This window comes from Narcine bancroftii, chromosome 5, assembly GCF_036971445.1.
Source record: "Narcine bancroftii isolate sNarBan1 chromosome 5, sNarBan1.hap1, whole genome shotgun sequence".
Lineage (NCBI taxonomy): Eukaryota > Metazoa > Chordata > Chondrichthyes > Torpediniformes > Narcinidae > Narcine > Narcine bancroftii.
In genome coordinates, this window is record NC_091473.1 from 128,326,066 (window position 1) to 128,348,518 (window position 22,453).

At 39.4% G+C, this 22,453-nt stretch overlaps 1 protein-coding gene across 2 annotated transcripts in view; it reads right to left on the reverse strand.

The window, feature by feature from the left end:
• plppr4a (phospholipid phosphatase related 4a) overlaps positions 1-22,453 on the reverse strand; it is a 104,474-nt gene that overhangs the window by 23,379 nt on the left and 58,642 nt on the right. For both annotated transcript variants that reach the window (XM_069936360.1, XM_069936359.1), the window contains exon 4: positions 19,237-19,432. In XM_069936360.1, coding sequence (XP_069792461.1) covers positions 19,237-19,432 — 196 coding nt within the window. The remainder of the gene's footprint in view (positions 1-19,236; positions 19,433-22,453) is intronic.

Here is a 22,453-nt window from a genome sequence, read left to right on the forward strand (position 1 = left end):
CAAGCCCTCCAGGTTGGAGAGTCGGTCTTGCCAATGGATGCCATTATCAACAAACCTTAACATTCGGATAATTTTCCTAATTACATGCAGTACCTGTATGCTAAATTTTTAGAATCATACACTAAACATACAGATTCTGCCTCTCAGAGCAATGCTGTCTCTCACCACTAGGATAATATGCCTCTTCTTGCCAAAACTGACATATTCACAACATTTTCCATTTGTCAAATCTTAACCCCTCAATATAATTTTGTAGCCTCCTTATGTTCTCTTTACAACTTGCATAGAACATAGAACACTACCGCACAGTACAGGCCATTTGGCCCTCACTGTTGTGCTGACCCATATATCCCTTAAAAAATACTAAACCCTCCCTACCCCGTAATCCTCTATTTTTCTTCCATCCATGTGCCTCCCTAAGAGTCTCTTAAATGCCCCAAATGTTTCACCCTCCACCACCATCTCCGGCAAGGCATTCCAGGCACCCACAACTCTCTGCATAAAAAAAACTTAATCCTGATGCTTCCCCTAAACTTCCCTCCCTTCACTTTGAATTCATGTCCTCTGAAGTTTGCTATTCCTGCCATAGGAAACAACAGGTGCTGGCTCTCCCCCTCCTATCTATGCCTCTCATAGATGTTTCCTCTCATCATTCTATGCTCCAAAGAGAAAAGTCCCAGCTCTGCTAACTTAACCATTAACCCTGTACTCAGCCTTCTGGTTTGTCCTTCCCAAATGCATCACTTCACACTTATCCAGATTGATCTCCATCCGCCACTTCTTTGTCCAACTCTGCATCCTGTCTATATCCTCTTGTAACCTTCGACAACTTCATCCACAACTTCACCCACCTTCGTATCATCTGTAAACTTACTGACCCATCCTTCTGACTCTTCATCCAGCTCATCTATAAAAATCACAAAGAGCAGGGGTCTCAGGACAGATCTTTCTGGTACTCCACGAGTTACTGACCTTGAGGCAGAATACTTTACATTCATCACTACTCTGATTTCTACCTGGAAGCCAATTTTTTATCCAGGTGGCCAAAGTTCCATGGATCTCATGCCTCACGAGTTTCTGAATGAGTCTCTCATGGGAGTCCTTGCCAAATGCCTTGCTAAACTCCATAGAGGCCACAACTACCAACCTACCCTCATCAATTGCTTTTGTTTCATCCTCAAAAAACTCAATTAGGCTCATGAGGCACAACCTATCCTTCACAAAGCCATGCTGGCTATCCTTGAGTGGACTGTACTTCTCCAAATACTTTCCTACCAACCTTTTTGTCATCAGTTAAATTAGCCTCCATTCAAGTCATTTATATACATAGTAAAAAGTTGAGATCCTTTGACACATCAGTAGAAGACAAACAGAAAACAAAAGAGCAATTCATGCCTACTACATCCTTTTTGTTTACCGAGACACATCAGTCTCAGCAATTTACTCAGAACCATTTCCTTGGTGCTTATAGGTTTTCTTGAGTTCCTCTCCACTCCATTTCCCAATTATCATCTATTTCTGGGATGTTATTTGCACCTTTTATAGTGAAGATTGATATAAGATACTTGTTTAATTCATCTGCTGTTTCCTGGTTTTCCATTAATTTTCCCAGCCTCACTTTCTCCAGGATCAACACTCATTTCATTCTTTTAAGAAATAAAATCAATAGAAACTTCCCATTTGATATTTGCTTTGAATGAAATCATTCAAGAAGAATCGAGACAAATGCTTGAGTCACCAAAGCATGGAAGACTCCGGACCTAATGAGAGTAAATGGGTTATGGTGGGCCAAAGGCCTATTTATGTGCTGTGCCTCTTTTTGACTTATTGCAGCATATTTTCAACCCAAGTGATTCAAATAATGTATTCTTCTTGAAATAGTTCATATTGTAGCTTCCCCCTGAATTTGCCCAGAGTTGGCTAAAGTATGGTGTAGAGAAACAATTACTTAATCTCTGTATAGAGTGATAGATTAAAGCTCAGTAAAGTATAATTTATGTGGAATTTATCTTTAGATTAATTTGATGTACACTCCTGTTCGGCTCCGAATCATGGGTCCTCTACCGGCATCACCTACGGCTCCTAGAACGCTTCCACCAGCGTTGTCTCCGCTCCATCCTCAACATCCATTGGAGCGCTTTCATCCCTAACGTCGAAGTACTCGAGATGGCAGAGGTCGACAGCATCGAGTCCACGCTGCTGAAGATCCAGCTGCGCTGGGTGGGTCACGTCTCCAGAATGGAGGACCATCGCCTTCCCAAGATCGTGTTATATGGCGAGCTCTCCATTGGCCACCGTGACAGAGGTGCACCAAAGAAAAGGTACAAGGACTGCCTAAAGAAATCTCTTAGTGCCTGCCACATTGACCACCGCCAGTGGGCTGATATCGCCTCAAACCATGCATCTTGGCGCCTCACAGTTTGGCGGGCAGCAACCTCCTTTGAAGAAGACCGCAGAGCCCACCTCACTGACAAAAGGCAAAGGAGGAAAAACCCAACACCCAACCCCAACCCACCAATTTTCCCCTGCAGCCGCTGCAATCGTGTCTGCCTGTCCCGCATCGGACTTGTCAGCCACAAACGAGCCTGCAGCTGACGTGGACATTACCCCTCCATAAATCTTCATCTGCGAAGCCAAGCCAAAGAAGATTTATTATCTTAAATTTACCAGGACTTTGTGATAGTCAAGGTACAAAAATACACAGCAGATTCACGAAGTAGAGAACACAAATTTTATTGAGTCATGCCAGTGGGAATGAGTGATATTAATGTCAGGTAGACCCAATGTCCCCCTTGTTAATACCAGAGCCTCATTCAAAGATTCAAGTGAAACAGTGCAGTATTTAAGGCATTTTCTTGCATACAAATCTGATAGGTATCTCTTTGAACTTATTGTTACAAGCTTTTGTTTTACATTTTCCATTGCTCTACGCTGCTGAAGATCCAACTGCGCTGGGCAGGTCACATCTCCAGAATGGAGGTCCATCGCCTTCCCAAGATCGTGTTATATGGCGAGCTCTCCACTGGCCACCATGATAGAGGTGCACCAAAGAAGAAGTACAAGGACTGCCTAAAGAAATCTCTTGGTGCCTGCCACATTGACCACCGCCAGTGGGCTGATAGCGCCTCAAACCGTGCATCTTGGCATCTCACAGTTCGGCGGGCAGCAACCTCCTTTGAAGAAGACCGCAGAGCCCACCTCACTGACAAAAGACAAAGGAGGAAAAACCCAACACCCAACCCCAACCAACCAATTTTCCCCTGCAACCGCAGCAACGGTGTCTCCCTGTCCCGCATCGGACTTGTCAGCCTCAAACGAGCCTGCAGCTGACGTGGACATTACCCCTCCATAAATCTTCGTCCGTGAAGCCAAGCCAAAGATTCCAAAGACAAGAAAATAGCTGAGCAGTTATTTGCATGTGCAAGTCATAATTAAAAGACACAATTTCCTGCATAGGAAATTGGCAGAAGTCTGGAAAGATTGTTTCCAATGCACAGTAACATACACGTTCTGTATGCCTGATCTTTAGTCTTTAATTATCACATGGTCTCACAATAATATTAAGCCATCAATGGGGAGAGAGGTTTCTAGGCTTAGCTGGTGCCCTCAGTGTTGTCGTGTGCACCCTACGGCTATTGATAACTCAAATCGTGACTGACAGGTTGTAAGGTTCAATTAGCTGCATTTGTGTGGGAAACCATTTATGAGTGGGTTGCTCGTTGACAGGATGTTGACTCGACTAGCAGTTAGCGCTACTAGGTTAAAAGGCATTGTGGATTCTGTAAACCTGTTTGCGTGCTGTGCACCCAGGAAACGGCAGAAGTAATTAATACAGGTGACCTTGGAAGATGTGATAATTAGTTTTAATTGCCTGTCTGGGATGTGCTTATGCCCAGTAAGCACATGGCTCTCTCTGGCCCCAGTTTCGAAACTGGTGTGTGTTTTTAATAAAGACAAAATCAAAGGTGCTCCTACCATAACTGTCATTTTTGGATAGCATAGAAATACAAATTGTTTTCTTATTAAAAAGCATAGATTTCTTTCTTAATTAGATGTTTGATTTTTTTTGTTGTTAAAGATATAAATTACTTAGGGTGCATATTATGGATGGCAATAATGTTATTTGTTGTGATAATTAATTACTTTTTTAGAAAATGAAAAATATAAAATTATTTTAAAATGTGCTGTTACTATTTTCCAGTTACAAGCAGATTTTATAGATCATTATTTTAAAGACAATTCGAATTAGTCATTCAATAAAATCCTTATTATTAATGATTACATTTTAAAAATCTCTACAAAGAAATAAAGTAATGAATTAATGATCAGACATTTTCAATTACAATTTATTGATGAATTTGTTGGCTCCTTTTCTCTTACATAACAAAACCCTGGCTTTTAATTTCATTTTAGATTGTATCCAGTTCCATGATCTACTCTTCTGCACTGTTCAGCAGATTGTTTTTTCTATTCGACACAACCCTGTCAGCATTACGGCCTACTTACACTAAATACTGAATTTTGAACAATCACCACTTTTTCATCAACAATATTCTGAAAGATTGATGCTACAAAATATAATTGTGGACTTTAGCAATAAAGTTACATAGCAAAATCTGTTGAAAGGAATATATGTACATAATAATTGCATAAATGCATTAATTTTAAAAGGAAGCCGTTTTTGTGCCACTCAAAGTAATCTCTCGCTCTTGTCTTTAATTGCATAATCTAGGAAGAAAATTTTGCCAACCCATCAAGTAAATTGTGGCATCCAAACATTCTTTTAATACACTATGTTAATCTAATCAAATCATACAATACTAAATTCTGCAATCTTCTACTTCAATTTCATTCAGACAGTGACTGATATAACTTTGAAGTTGTCAGGGTTGTTATCTATTCCTTAGATGCCACATCAATTAAAAAATTGCTTTCATCTTAAAACCTCTAAATTCCTCTTTAGCCAGCCAGATGTGTTCAAGTTAAAATAGACTGCATTGACAAAGGGACGAGATAGCAATGGCAAGGAATGGTCCATGATTCACTCACTGGAGCTTTTCAACATGGAAAATCTGGATTTGAATTTTTTTTTTTGTTGCTTTTGGCACAGAAGGGGGCCATCCAGCTATTTGAGTCTATGTCGGTTTGCAGAAAAATCTCATCAATTACATTCCTTCACTTATTTCCTTGTAACCATGCGCTCTCACATATACCTATCAATTCCTGCAATGCACCGAGTTGCTGGAGAAACTAAGAAGGTCGTGCAGCATCCATAAAAAGCGAAAGGGAGTTGACATTTTGGACTGGAGCATTTTGTGTATTGCACTAGACCCCAGCATCTGCAGATTTGCCTCATTTACCACCTTTTTGACTCCTTGCCAATTCTCCTGCCACCTATCTAGAGTGACAAAAAGTTATTTTTCAGTACTGGATTGCAGAAGACAGTTCACCCACTAACAGTATGTTTTTGGGAACTAGGAGATAATCTTTAGAAAATAAACTGGATGAACTAAGAGCCAAATTACGGCAGACACAGAGATATCAGTAACTGTAGTATGATGTGGTTCACTGAGATATGGCCTGATGAGGGCCTAAAGCCCGATGGCATAACCTCTACCATACGAACCTGACATTAGCATCAAGTAAAAGCAGAAGAAGCAGCATTTGCATCATCAGTTATTCATCATGGAACATCTGCCAATCAAGTGTCAATAAGCTGAACATCCTTTATTCACGGTTTGAGGAGGAGAACTCAATGATACTTTTGCGAATTTCTGTGAAGCTGGCGACCCTGTGACACCTGTGTCTGAGGCCAATGACAGAACATCAAAGGGTAAACCTTTGCAAGGTGTCAGACCCTGAATGTGCAGCTGGAAGGGTACTGAAATACTTGTGCCAACCAACTAAGTAGTGTGCTCATGGACATTTTCAATCTCTCAATGCTGCAGTCAGAGGTACATACCTACTTCAAAAGGGCATTAATCATCCCAATGACCAAGAAGAGTAGAGAGAGCTGCCTCAATGACAATACTATGTAGCTCTCAAATGTACAGTAATGAAATCTTTGAGACATTGGTCATGGCCAGAATCAGTAAAAATCTGGACCCATTGAAATTCACCTACTACCACAAATGCTCCACAGCAGATGCAATCTCATTGACTCTCCTCTCAGCACTGGATCACTTAGCCTGATGAACATTTTGCTGCTTGTCTACTTTGCATCAATTGCAGCTCAGCTTTCAACACCATCATATCCTCAGTAGTGGTCAGCAAGCTTCAAATTTTTTGGCATCAGGACCTCCCTCTGCAACTAGATCCTTGCTTTCTTCGTCGGAAGACCACAGGCAGTACGAAGCGGAAACATCATCTCCTCCTCACTGACAACATCATCGGCACAATTCAAGGCTGGGTGCTTAGTCCCCTGCTCTACTCACTCTACACCCGTAACTGTGTGGCTAAACACAATTCACATGCATTCTACAAATTTACCGATGGCGTCGCAGTCATTTGTAAAATCTGAGAGGGGAATGAGGAAGTGTACAGGAGTGAGATAGATCAACAACAGCCTTGTGCTCAACATCAGCAAAACCAAAGAGATGATTGTGGACTTCAGGAGGAAGTTAGGGGAACACGACCCAGTCCTCATCAAGGGAACAGTAGTGGAGAGAGTCAAGAACTTCAAATTCCTGGGTGTCAATGTCTTGAAAGTTCTGCCCTTGAGCCTCCACGTTGATGCAATCACAAAGAAGGCTCGCCAGTGGTTATACTTGGTGAGGTGTCTAAGGTGGTTTGGTATGTCACTGAAGAGTCTCATAAACCTCTACAGGTATACCATGGAGAGCATTCTAGCTGGTTACATCATTGCCTGGTATGGAGGTGCCAACTCTCAAGACAAGAATAAATTCCAGAGGGTTGTTAACTCAGCCTGCGACATCACAGGCACCAGACGTCACTCCATCGAGGACATCTATATGAGGCGGTGTCTTAAAAAATCAGCCTCTATCCTCAAAGACTACACCACCCAGGCCATGCCCTCTTCACTCTGCTACCATCAGGGAAAAGGTACAGGAGCCTAAAGACGAGCACTCAGCGGCACAAGGACAGCTTCTTCCCTGCTGCCATCAGATTCCTGAATGATCAATGAACCAAAGACACTGCCTCACATTTCATGCATTATTATTATTTTATTTTATTTTTTTATAGTAATGTCATAAGATGGTTATAATATGCATGTTTGCTCTATGATACTGTCACAAACACTGAATTTCATGACTTGCTCATGACAATAAATCCTGATTCTGATAGTTATTCTGGTTTAGTGGTGTAACAAAAACGACCTTGCACTCAATGTTAGCAAAACTAAGGAACTGATTGTAGACTTCAGGAGGGGGATATCAGGAAAACACAAACCATCCTCATTGAGGGGGTCAGCAGTGGAAAGGTCTAAGGACTTCAATACTTCAAAATCTCCATGTCGATACAATCATGACTATGTTTCCAATGGCTATACTTTGTGAGTAGTTTGTACAGATTTGGTATGTCACCAAAGACTCTTGCAAATTTCTACAGATGTATTGTGGAAAGCATTCTGACTGGTTAAATCACTGTCTGGTATCGAGGTGCCAATGCACAAGACAGGTGAACTTAGCCTTAGCCTTCACTCCATCAAGATTCAATTTCTTGTCATTGTAATAAAACAGTGTCACATTACATGAAATTGGTTTTGCCTGCTGTAAGGCAGACAGATTTGCTACTGGCAGAAATTGCCTGAAGTGCGTCTTACAGTCAGAGAAAGAGAAGCAAAAGACAGTCCCCCCGGGGTCACCGGGCGTACGTAGATTCACCTTCGGCGCTCCTGCAGTTTCAGCAGTCCCGTGGAGTCTAAATCACTGGCAACTCAAGTTCCAAGTCGGAAACTCCGACACGTTCAGGAACCCTCGCATCCCGGTTCCGACACCTGGTACACCTTCAATCAGCTTTGAGCCAGTTTCCAGTAGACCGCAGCCCAGCACAAGTCTCCCGACGGCATTCTCCAGCAGCCCGCAGCCTCCGTGCATTCATCACCTGGAGTCGCCTGCAGCCCGCCACGTGCATTGGTCTTTCAGCCGCAGAGCCCCTCACTGGTCATCTATAAGAGGCAGCACCTCTAGAAAGCAGCATCCATCCTCAGGAACCCTCACCACTCAGGCCATGGCCTATTCACACTCCCACCCTCAGGAAGGAAATACAAGAGACTGAACACTCAACAGTATGGAAACAGCTCCTTCCCTGCTGCCATTGGATTTCTGAGTGAACAGATACTACCTCAGTTTCTCTTCTTTTACACCAGTTTGTTTATTTTTGAAAACAAGATGTAATTTGTAGCAATTTTTCACCTGTAATTATGACACGATTCGTGACATTAAATTCTGATTCTGATAATGGAGGAAACCTACATCATCAAAGGGAGAGAATGGAAACTTCACACAGACAGCTGAAGTTGTCTCCAAGGTGAGGATGCAAACTGGTTGCTGGAGCAATAGGGCAGCAGTGTTAACTGTGCCACCCCTCTTCCCATCACACACCTTCTTCAGATTCAGATTTATTGTCAGAATACATACATGACATAACATACAACCCTGAGATTCCTTTTTCCTGCAGGTGCGGCAGAATTCCCACAAATATAAACAGTATGCAGAGAAAACATGTAAACAAAACAAGATAGTGAAAGTAAACAAACTGTGCAATACAAAAGAACAAAAAAAATCAATAAAGTCTCTGAATGAGTTTGTCATTGAGGAGTCTGACGGTGGAGGGGTAGGAGCTGTTCCTGAACCTGGTGGTGCAAGTCTCATGTCACTTATACCACTTTCCCGATAGCAGCAGCGAGAGCAGAGCGAGTGCTGGGTGGTGTGGGTCTTTGATGATTGCTGCTGCCCTCCGACGGCAGCATTCCATGTAGATGTACTCAATAGCGGGGTGGGTTTTGCATGTGTTGTCCTAGGCTGTATCCACTACCTTTTGGAGGGCTTTATGCTCAGGGATATTGGTGTTTCCATATCAGACCTTGATGCAGCCAGTCAGCACATTTTTCAACCCACCTCTGTAGACACTTGCCAAGGTTTCTGATGTCATACCAAACCTCTGCAAATTCCTGAGGAAGTAGAGACCCTGATGTGCCTGATAAGTCAGCATAAAGGAGGGAGATTGAAAACTTGGCTGAATGGTGCACCAACAACAACCTTGTACTCAATGTCACCAAATCAAAGGAGCTGTTTGTTGACTTCTGGAAGAGAAAGCCAGAGGTATACAATACAGTGGTCCTTGGGGTATCAGAGGTGGAGAGAATGATGTAGTTTGTTGTTGGGAGTCACTATCTTGGAGGATATTTCCTGGACCCAACAAACTAATGGCATCATGAAGAAAGCACGTCAGTGCCTCTACTTCCTCAAAAGTTTGTGGAGCTTTATCCTGACAACAGAAACCCTGGCAAATTTCTACAGATGTGTGTTGAAAAGTGTGCTGATAGATTGCATCATGGTCTGCTTTGGGGTCACCAATACCCCTGAGTGTAAAGCCCTCCAAAAAGTTTGGACGCAGCCCAGAACATCAAAGGCAAAACCCTCCCACCATATACAAGGAATGTTGCTGTCAGAGATCAGCAGCAATATCGAGGATCCACATCACCCAACACACACTCTGTTACTGCTCCCACCATCAGAAAGAGGTGTAGGTGCCACAAGCCTCATACCATCCAGGTTCAGGAACGGCTGCTATCCCTGCACCATCAGATTCCTCAAAAAAAAACTCAATCAGGGACTCATTTAATGACTTTTAAACTTGCACTTTATTGATTTAAAAAAATTCTCTCTGTGTTGCTCAATTTGTTTACATTAATTGCCAATTTACATTTCTTTATTTGTTTACATGTATACACTGCGTACAATTTTTTTTCAATACCAATAAAGCCTGAGGTATAGAGAATTACTCTGACAAATCTGAAATCTGGTTAATACATGTACATACCCAATGATTGTGCTGTCTGGTGATTTACTTTGTTGCAAAAATTCAGTTTATCATTGAGTCCAGAGTACGATAACAAAGAAAGCAAAGGTCGTGTGGTTACCATGTAATGTGTAATATATATTTTTGGCATTTTAAGAAGTAAAAACAACTTTGTAAACTATGAGCATTATACAATGGATATAAGGAAACATGGTTATTTTTGGACTCAAACATGTGCAATGGATTTGTGTTGATATTAATATTTAGGTTAATGTTAAGCTATATTTATATAAAATGGCTTAATAAAGTAAGTTACCAAGTTAAAATATTGTATATGTATTTTTAGTAAGTTAGTTTGGACTGGTACAGGGTCACACACAAGTCACAACACATTTATAGAGAACCATTATACTCAGAGAAAGAGAGTTCATTCGTAGAGTTGATTCATCTGGAAAGCAAAGCCATAATGGAACAGAAGTGTTCTTAATTGAAACTCAAGTACCAGAAAGCAATTAAGCTTCCTGAACAGAGATGAGGTCAGAGGTTGTTATGGAGTGGCTTTGGAAAAGGCAAGAGGTTTTGTAGAAATGAAACTAAACTGTTAAGGATTCCAGTTCATGGTTATATAGTTTCCAAGAATTGAGGCTGACCTCATTGATAATGTAAATGTCACATGATTTGGAGAAATATATTATCAAATTCAGACATTTTTGGATCAGTTCAGAAGTCAAGACCCTGTGACACACACAGGAGTTGGAACCTTGTGAAAGACTGGGTTGAATTACAGGTGTTGTAATGTGTTACTCCTGATAAAAGGGGAATACAGAAAATAAGTGGATTTCAAAGGCAAAACCATTTTCCAACTGCTCTTTTGAAACTCTGACTCTTAAGAAGAAAACTGAAGAAGAAAACTTGACCTCTTGGAAAGACAGGACTTGTATATTCTCAAGAGATGCAACGTAAGTGGCTTTTAAATAAGTAAGACCACTTCTCAATTGTTCCCAGAAAATGGTCACTCCTGTTTGATCTCTACGAAAGACAGCTCATCAAGAGAATCGTGAGTTGAAAGAGATCTGAAAATATAATATTTAAAAGTGCTTCATAATTACTTCTGAATGGCATTTTAAAAGGATCCTTAAGTCAACAAGATATTTGGAACTGAACTTTATAAAACCAACTTTTTCAGAATCAAGTTTAAACTGTAATGATTTTGGACTTTAATAAACGCACCCACTTAGAGTGGGGTTAACTTTGAAGTAAAGTTTGGAGATAAGTAAGTAATGTTATTATTAGTTTAATTAAAACCACTATTTTGACTTACGATTGTCTGGTGAATTTTCCATTGCTATTCCTTTGTTAGTACTAAAACACGAGCACATCAGGGATTATTTGTGATTTGGCAATAAAGTCAGTCATTGCAATGACCCATGACTCAACTGAATTGTGGACTTCACAATGATTCATAATTCATAGATTATTATCTCTTAAATATGGCAGTTAAGAAAGGTTTAAAGCACCTCTGTTTTTCAACACATTCAAAATTAATCCTATATCTGAACCGAAAAGAAATAACATACAACTTCTATCATTTTTTTACCTCACAACATATCAACACAATCGAGTGTTCTTGAAGAGTAATCACTGTTCCAATGTGGGAAATTACCAAACAAGTTTATATATGACAAAGTCCTAATGATTATCTAAACTGTTACATAGAACACTAGAGCACAGTACAGGCTCTTCAGCCCTTGATGTTGTGCCGACCCGTATATTCCTTTTAAAAAACTTTATAACTGTTGGTGTAAGATGTATCAGAATTCCTTGGCTGTTTAATCTAAAGGTTCTCAACCTTTTTTTTTCCACTCACATACCACTTTAAGTAATCCCAATGCCATCATTGCTCTGTGATGTGTAAGGGATTGCTTAAGGTGGTATGTGTGTGGGAAGGGAAGGTTGAGAATCACTGCTCTGGACCCAATTGTTACTGAAATGTTTTGCTTGAGAAAAATTGTCATTGGCCCATTACCTTTGGAGTTACAAAACAGTGCACATTAATGAGGCAATTAGGTACGATTAAAACAGTGGTTTTCAAACTTTTTATTTCCACCCACATCCCACCTTAAGCAAACCCTTACTAATCACAGGGCACCTATGGCATAGAGAATACTTAAAGTGGTATGTGAGTGGAAAGTAAAAGGTTAAGAACCACTAGTTTAATCCAAAGGTCTGGTCCAGTGACATGGAAAATTTAAATTGTTAATTAAGCAAATTCTGACCTCAGAACTATTGGATGACCATTAAAGTCCATCTGGTTCATTGAGAAGGAAAACCTCCCAAAAGCAACAAAGTGATTTTTAACTGTTTGAAATGCTCTTGCAAATTAAAAGGAAATTACAGAATGGTAACAAATGTTTGGATTAACAGTGCTGTTCACATCGCTGATGGGAGATGAGATCAGAGCTCGTGCTCCAGCTATTAAAAGAATGATTGGACTATGGGGACCAAATGTAATATTCCCGGTTTTGCTGAGGGCACAGAACTGGCCTTTATGACTCAAGGTATAATTGTAAGTGGAGAGAGTGGACGATGCAAATAACTGCTGGGGATATAGACATGTTAAGTGAGTGGGCAAGAGCAAATCAGATTAATGTCAATATAGAAAAATATAAAGTTATCCACTTTGGTGCAGAGACAGAATAGATGTTCAAATATACCTGGGTGTCCTTGTACACTAGCCACTGTTAGCCAACATGCAGATGTAACAAGTGATTAGGATGGCAAGCGATCATCTTTATTATCTGAAGATTTGAATACAGGTTTAAATATATCTTACTGTAATTATGAAAGGACTTTGGTAAAACTCCACTTGAAATATTATATGGAGTTTTGGTCTCCTTACCTAAAATTAAGAACATCCATATCATTGAGGGAGTGAGGGAAGATTCACCAGATTGGTTCCTGGGCAATGAGGAAGCCTACAGGAGGGAGGCCAACAACCTTGCTCTCAACGTTAGAAAAACCAAGGAGATGATTGTGGACTTCACAAAGAAGGCTCACCAGCAGTTATACTTTGTGAGGTGTTTGAGAAGATTTGGTATGTTACTGAAGACTCTCAAAATCCTCTACAGGTGTACTGTGGAGAGCATTCTGGCTGGTTATATCACTGCCTGGTATGGTGGTGCCAACACACAAGACTAGAAAAAAATCTCCAGAGGGTTGTCAACTTGGCCTGTGACATCACAGCACCAGACTTCATTTCATCGAGGACATCTACATGAGGTAGTGCCTTGAAGAATTAACCTCTCTCCTCAAACAGCCCCACTACCAAGGCCATGGCCTCTTCAGTCTATTACCATAAGGGAAAAGGTACAGGAGCCTGAAGACGAGCAATTAGTAGCACAAGGACAGCTTCTTCCCCTCTGCCATCAGATTCCTGAATGGTCAATGAACAAAGGACACTGCCTTACTTTTCGTGCACTACATTGTTTAATTTATTGTGTAAGGTAGTTTATATGAATGTTTGCACTGTGTTGCTACCACAAAACAACAAACTTTGTGACTTGTTCATGACAATAAATTCTGATTCTGATATGGCTCATTTGGCATAAGAGCAGGGTTTCAGTAAACCACTTCCATATTCTTTAAAATGTTGAGGAAAGAGAGAAGATCTCATTGAAATTACGGCTTGATGAAGTGCATACAGAAAGGATATTTCCCTTGCTCCAGAATCTAGAACTAGCAGTTACTGTCTCAGAATAAGTGGTGTGCATTGTGAAGAGAAATTCCTTTACACAACTGGTGGTGAATCTTTGAAACTCTCTGCCAGGTGCTGATAGCCCCCAGACATTAAGTTCATTCAGAACCAACATTGATATATGTGAAAACAATGCTGAAGAAACCCAGCAGGCCAAACAGTGTATTTTATGTAGCAAAAATAACGATACATAACCAATGTTTTTGGGCTTGAGACCTTCATCTTGGGCTGAAGCCCAAAAAGCTGGTGATGTATCTTTATGTTTGCTACATAAAGTACATTGTTATATATGCTGAGTTTCTCCAGCATTGTGTTTTCACTTCAATTATGGTGTCTGCAGAATTTTGTGTTTGAGAAACACTGATAGATTTCTGGATATAAAGGGAATCAGGAGATCTGGAAATAGTGCGGGAAAGATGGTATTAAGGTAGAAGATCGACCATGATGAATGGACAAATTGACCATGTGGCCTACTCCTGCTCCAATTTCTTATATTCTCATGTTCTTATCTCCCATATGCAGGGAACGGAGACACAGCGCTCCTCTGCAGGATTCTACCACCAGTCCAACTATCGACAACTCCATACAGGGATTGAATTGGGTGTTAAAGGAGTCACCGGTGGTTTATTTTAAAATTCTGTGATTGCAGTGTGCAGCAGCAGGCTCGAGATGTTACAGACGCCAGGGAAGTAGAGGACTGGTGCATGGCACCAGAAAATGTGGAGACCACCCCAACTTGAGAAGTAGAAGCAGACAAAAGGTTAAATATTGATACTGAGCTCTCCAGATTAATTTTATAGTACTCTCAGTGACATGATGATTGCTGCAGTGTTAATTAAATGTATTTACAGCTGCTGTAGCATTAGACTGAATGATGCTGTTACAAACATTGATGAGATGAGAGTTGCTGCAGTTTTATACATATTATGTTAAAAAGATTGATTTATCCCTTGTTAGAACTGCCAGCTACTGGGTCACAGAACAATCTTTATTTTACAGAGAGACACATTGTTGGTCACTAGTATGAGACCATCTGGCATATTTGTCTCCACATATTCCCAATCATACACAAGTGTCAGCTAATTGGTTTCCTTAACTTTAGCCTCAGTGATCAAAGACAAATTTCCCTCTCAAAGTAATTAAGGTAAGTTGTGGGGAGCAGATCACAGGATTGCCCTGATTGCATGAACATTGAATTTTAAAAAAAAATATTGACTGACTCATGGATTGATCTGCTGAGATCCTCCAGCAAAACTTTATTTGCACAGAATTGCCATACAGTTTTATGGCCTGACTTTTGACCGTGACAAATTTTGTACTTCTACAAAATATTTCCTAAAATATTTCTGAATTGGTGAAAATGTTGTGCTTGTTAGGAAGAGCCATAATCTTTTTACCACTTTCCAACCTTCATTAATTGTAATTCTTTGCTCTTCCGAATTTCTGCTATTCTATCATTCTTGCATATGTTTTATCATCATATTTTTAAGCCAAAGCAAATTTCTGCCACTGAACGTAGTTTAATAATTTACTCTGCCAAATGTTGGTTAATGTATTTTTGGAACCTAGTCCAAGTTCTCTCTCCAGAGACTTGTTTTTTGTGTCATTCTGGCCTTTTCTGTCTCTCCCTCATGCAATCTATACAACTTATACCTTTATCTTAAATACCTAAAATCCATTGCCAGCACTCTTACCCTTTTAACTTTTACGTTGAATAATTACTCAGGGTTATAGTCATACAGCATGGAAACAGGCCCTTTGGTCCAGCTTGCCCATTCCCAACAGAATGACCCACCCAACGAAATCCTGTGTTTGGCCCATATTTCTCTAAACCCATCCTATCCATGTATCTGCCCATTTTTCTTTTAAATATTGCAACAGTCCCTGCCTCAGCCACCTGCTGTGTCAGCCTGCCCCATACACTCACCAGCCTCTGTGTAAAAAAAAATGTTACCTCTCAGCTTCCTGTCTCCCCCCTTTAAACCTATGTCCTCTGGTTACCGATTTCCCTATTCTGGGCAAACAACTTGGTGCATTCATTCAATCTCACATGATTTTTTACATCTTAAAAATCTAACTTCAAACAGATTTTCATGGGGACCCTCTAATTTGCCTTCTTTTGCTTAGTTACCAATTTCCTAATTTCTTAGGATGATTGCAATATTAAAATGCAATAAAGGTATAGGTTATTGTTGAAAAAGCCGAATGGAAAATTTTGGAACAATGTTTCTGCAGACAAGAACAAATTGTTTATATTAGGAGAGTGGTGTGGTGAAATGACATGACCTTTTATGTTTGACCCTGCTCTCATTGGCCTTTCTTCCCTTTCTCCCCCATAAAGGCTGTCATGCCACAAGCCTGCCCCCAGTTTGAATCCAGGTCAATGTTACCAGCAACACAAGGGATGCTGTCCGTCTCTTGCTAATAACAGCCTTCAGTTTCCAGTAACTTCTGTCTTTGTGTAATTGATGGTGCATCAAGCAGCTTCCTTCAGACTGCCACAACCTGTCCTATTGCTGATTAGAGAGCACCTTGTAATGCTATATTGTCAATTAGCATGCCAGTCTCTCAGAATCACAAGATATAGGAACAGCAGTAGGCCAATCACCCGATCAAGTCTGCTCTGAGCTGATCCATCCTCCTACTCAGCCCCATTCCCTGGCCTTCTCCCCGTAACCCTGACTAATCAAATACTTGTCAATCCCTGCCTTAAATACACCCGTCCTTGCATCCGCAGCTGGATGTGGCAACAAGTTTCAAAGACTCATGGCCCTCTGCCTAAAGAAAATGTTTCACATCTCTTTTAAATTAAATCACTTTTATCCTGTTATTGTGCCCTCTTACCATTGGAAACAACTTTGCCACATCTTCTCTACCCAGGCCTTTCAGCATTCGAAATGTCCCTATGAGATATCTCATCATCCTTTTGTACTTCAACGAGTACAATCCAAGAGCCAAATAAACATGCTAATCCATCATTCTTGTACCATTCTAGGAAAACTTCTTGAATCTGTTTTCATCCTTTCACAGTACTCTTAGACAGAATCTATGTCAAGTTTATTTAAACATAATAAATTCAGGGAGTGAAAAGAATTAAAATATGATCAACAAAAGGTGATCCTTGGTGTTATTCACATTTAATGGAAATAAATTTTAGCTGCTTTCTGGATTTGAATTACACCATGTCAGATCATGTTCTATCAAAACAAAATTCTCATGGGTTCTGCTATGCTCTTACTATAATGTTACCCATCTCTCCTCAGACACTTGATATCTAGTTGCATTATGATTTGGGAGATTTTTCAATCTGATTTTTAGGTTATAAATGTTTGGGGATGCTGTGTTAGAACAGTGTGAACCTTGCGAACCAAGACTTCTTCCTCCACTGGTTGAGTATATCTAAGTAAATTGAGAATGTTTATTAAAGTCTCCAGGCACCCAAGGAAGGACATTGCAATTCACTGTTGTACTGATAAATAGTTTATTAGCTGAGGCAAAGTGAACTCACCATTATCTGATGAGATATTAAACTCATGTGGTTTACTTGGTTAGCATTGAATTAAATCACATGATTTTGATACCACTGGTCTTTCACTGGTCTTAAGGATATACACGTAAAGAAGATCTAGAAAATGGCATCTGTCCAGAGTAAGTTGCTCTCATCCAATGGAGCAAAAACCGATGTACATTCTCCACTTTATGATGGAAATCAAGTTTTAGGGTTCTCACCATGTTACATTTTAGGGGTCAATAAGCAGTCTCATCTGCACAGATCTACCTCCAGTGCTATTCACGGTGTGCTGAATTAGAAACATTGGCTGCAGGATTAGCCAGCAATGATGAGGAGAAAAATGGTGACTTGCAGCAAAGCAGAAACCCTATCCTGCAGGTGGAAGGATTTAAGGGAGTACATTTAGTCTCCAGCCTTGATAGCCTGAATGCAGCAGTCACTCAGAAACATAATATCATCAGGATTAAAAGATTTAATCCATTCAGTTAGAAATTAGCTACTTACATTTGGTTATTGACTAAAAGGTTTGATTGCAGTCTAATAATTACAGAGTTTCACATTCAGATATGAACAAATGTTGCTGCAATAATAATTTTCTACAGTAGTTGTTAACATTGCTCATCTCCAGACTTAAAGATAACAGAAAAGAAAATGAAGCAAAGAGTTTTTCTTTCAAAATTTGAACTATAATTGTGTTGACGACATTATTGTCACTAATTGTGGTTAATGATGACAATGCAAAAGAAAAATGGTTCCTTTAGAGATAGTTACAGCCATTAGCATCATCTTACTCCCTGCATCAATAAGAAATTCAGGCTCTACTGATTGATATAATGTCAAGTTATTGTTATGAAGCTTGTCAACTCTTGCTTGCCCCGCACATATAGATGAATATGGCCACCTGTTGCAGTCACCTCCGCACATTCTAATCTATGAAGACGGTTCGAAATAAATGTGAAGTGGATGGTACTCTCAGTATTCTGCTCTCATGAATCATCAATGAACACAAAGTCAATCCAATATTTTTGTGCTTTGGTGTCAAGAAATGCTAATTTTTTTTTGCAGATGTGTCCCGCACACCAGCAAATATTTTACACTGATGCAAAATCCTGGGAAACATTTTAGTAAAATCTGTTTGTAAGATTTCCACCTGATCTTATGCCCACTGGTTTCCAGAAAGTCGTACGAAACATTCTCGCTGGAGACATTGTTCACCTTGTACACTCGGAAGTTGGCCTTTGCAAGGGTTACCTTCAACTTAGTGAAGATCTCAATTTGCAATTGAGGTTAGTTTGATGAGTACTTGACATACAATGGAGGGGCTTTCAGGAATAACCTGAGAATCACATTGATTTTGTTTTTTCAAGAGAGGAATCTGGATGTAAAACAGTCATTTTTGCTGGAAACCATCCCTTGCTGCTACTCTTACATGTTTCATAATCTTTTTTTTTTAACCTATGACCCCCTTAGGATTCTGCTCAAAGTTTATGGGCCCCCTTCTCTGTGAAGCAGTCAAGTTTATGTATTTTTTTTTCCAAACTTCTCTCCTCGTGACTATATATATAAAAAAAATTATGATTTCAGTCCACAGCCCCCTTTAAATGTGTTATGGCCCCCAGAGGGGGGTGGGGGGCATCGTATGGCTTCCACTGAGAATGTCTGGTTTAGAATAAGTAAACTCTTCTGTCTTCTTTCTGGACAATAGGTCAAAATACATGTTAGGGCCATTGAAACCAAATGGTAAAGAATTTCTCATCACAGTTTAGCCGCTCTATCGAGACAAAGTTGAGGCTATTTTTCATTATAGATGACCCAGCAGTGAGGTATGTGATTTGAGATATTAATACGTCAAAGGTGACTTTATTTTTCTGAACCATCTTTTGAAATGATGCAAAATACTGGATCATTAATTAAACATATTCGCAAATCAAAGTCCGAAATAAAATAAGCAGCTTCATAATAAATAAAATGAAATATAAGGTCTAACCTGCCAGAGTTAATGATAGAAGGGTTAGATCCTGTGCAGATATCCTCCACAACATATGGATTTTCTTCGCAGGAGGTATTTAGCGACGTGTAATTAGGCTTACACACTGTCAGAAAATATGGGGCCTGGTACCCAGTTGACAGCTGAATAATGTCAGTGATGAGAGCAGTGGCACAAAGGCCAAAGACATGAACACCTGGAACACTCAAGAGAAATCAAAAGTAATTAGCATGAGCATTTTTTTTATCTCCATTTGCTAATTCAAAATCATACAGTACATAAATCTTTCTCCCAAATAGCAATGAATTAATGCCAAAAATATCACAGCTATAAAAATACCATAGGGAAGGTCCAATCTAATCACTAAACCAGAAAAAATGTAAAAGTCGATCATAAATGGTGCAAAGTAGCATTTTTGTGTTAAGACTAATAAAGATTATTATTAATAAAAACTAATAGGACTAATAACTGTTGGATTCTTCATATTAAAAATAATGCAGTAAAACCCCTATTATCCCAAATTCAAGCAACTGGTGCCCTCAAGCAACCAGCAAAAGAATTATGGAAAATAAATTGGTAAAAAGTACAGAAGTTTAAAATTGGTGCACCTTGCCATGAGTTCGACAATCATACAACACGCAAACTCAAGCAACCAGAAAACAAGTTTTGTGACTTGTTCATGACAACAAATTCTGATTCTGATTTTGTGACTTCTCGATAATCTATCAATCCCCACAGATGCCAGATATCAGGGGCTTTACTGTAATTAAAATGTGATCCTCTATTTAAACTCAGCTAATAAACTTAAATTATATTACGAATAAGCAAAACAAAGATTTACTTTTACTTACTGTCCACATTTATATCTTCTACTGATTTCTTTTTGCATTAAGAATTCCAGAAAAAAAAAGTTTTCTCCAGGAAACACAAATGAAACAATTTTTTACTGAAACAATTTTTTATTTAAGTATTCACATCTTATCATCTAGATGTCAATTTGGTTCACAGGTTCTCTACACTGAACACTGGTTCAAAGTCTAAGGGATGAAGTACAGCACAATAATTTGAGCCAATTATTTTTTTCATAATGCAATGTACGCTTAGAAAATGGAAATAGGACTATAAACATTATAACTGTATTATTAGTAACATTTTATTGAAATAAATTGCAAAAGGAAAAATTAAGTTAGACTTGTGATGTTTATAGCAACTCCAAATAAATAATGTTAGGTCTTTACATTAATTAATCTTGAGTGCTGTCAAGAGGGATGCAACTAATCTCCTTGCATTATTTAGTTTAAAATGTTGTAAATTATTGATTCAGATGGTGTTTCTAACTATGCACATTGAACTTAAATTTAAAAAATCACAACATTACTTGTAACATTTAAGTAAATAGTCAACAAATATTTGTGATCTTTGTTAATCCTGGAGTTGCTGCACTCAATCCATGCACTAGGACACATTGTTCTTCTTCTAAAGAGCTATAGCTTATTATTGGATGAAATGTTTGAATTGGGATTTAAAATCTCAGGTAAAGAAAATGTTGCCAAGCACAAAATTCTATCTGTTCCACAAAGATAGATGTACAAGTATTTTTTTTTTAGCCACTCTGTAACTTATTATGATTAGCCCTGAAGAATATTTCCTAAATCCTCAGTTATGGTAGAGATTTATCCTCGATCACTTGCATTAATAGGAATGCAACTTTGGCTCCATGATTATTATTCTGCTTTCAAACAATTGGTTCTATTGACTTCAATGAAACTAAATACAAGTTGGCCATAAAACCCTTTGAGCCTGCTTCCACTATTCTTAAGATCATGGGTGATACCTTGCCTGAGGTCCCTTTGTTTTCTGAACCACAGCGTCCATGTTATTAAATGATCCCAAGCTTGGATATAATCAGTGATGACTGGACACTCACAGCTCTCCGAGCTAGAAATGTCCAACCTAGCATCTTTTAGGAATATGAGATTACCTCTCATTCTTCTGAACTCCAATCAGTGGAGATTCTCTCAGAACCTCTCTTTGTGGGTAATTCAATCCTGCCAAGTTGACCCATTTATTTCCATTCTTTCTCCTTCCTTAACCAATGCTATCCCAAAGCTAATATTTTAGATTGTACGATGGGACTGGCAGCAGCTACAGCAGGATCTGCTAGCACATTCCTGGATCTTGCAGTGAGAAGATGGAAGCTCTGTGGGGTGGAATGCACATCTCTGAAAGCCTAACATCTGAATGTTGTTGCATGGTTCTTCATTCTAGGGCTCAGCGCCTAAGTGGGATCTCCTGGTTTGCTTCAGCTGATGGCCTCCGTCTCTGCCAACCTGCACCTGGGGTGCAGAATAATGAGAGGTCTCTGGCTCAGTAAGAGTCAAAGAAGGCACCAAGTCTCTCAGTTTGGAACACTATAAAGAAAACAAGTCGCAATGAAACCCTCCAAAGTGATGCATCCTAAAACATTAATGGATTCCATTGATCACCTGACATTATAGGCAGTGACACCTAACCTTTATATCCATTTCTTATATCATGCTGGATTAGCAGATATAAACCAAGGTTATGGCACTCCGAAAAGTTTTTTTTAAATTATTTGTCTCGACACACCTGCACTGCAGAGAGAAAAGTAATTAGGCAGTGTCCTTTTTTTTTTCTTTTTAGCCCCTATATAATAATCACTTCTGGAAAGAGTGGTTCAAGATATCAAGACAAGAAAAGATAGAGCTCAGGCAACCCACAACTGCTGGCCCCTCTCATACATGAAGAACCCTGTGTGAGTGTGCAAAGATATAGGTTGCCAGCAAAAGCTCTAACCCAGGGCCACAATTCAGTAAATTGAGAGCACACAACTTGTAACAGCATAACTAATGTTAAATTCACATCAGAAAATGTCAGTTACATGAGTGATTTGCACATAGATATGTCCATGCCAATTTCCCCTATTTCACCGATAAATGATTGTCTTTGTTCACTATTTACAAATGAAAAACAGATGCAAATGAATCCAATTTCTAGGCTAGTCCATCTAATCGATTTGCTTGCTGAATTCAAATGTATTACTGCTTGTAGAGTTTGAACATCTATGGAATCCTTTCCTGAGTCAAATCAATTGGAGAACATTATGGTTCACAGCACTTTCATTTGCTGCAAATAAGTAAAAATAAATTCATATCTCTGACAGATTCGATTATTCAGTGAACCTAAATACTTTAAC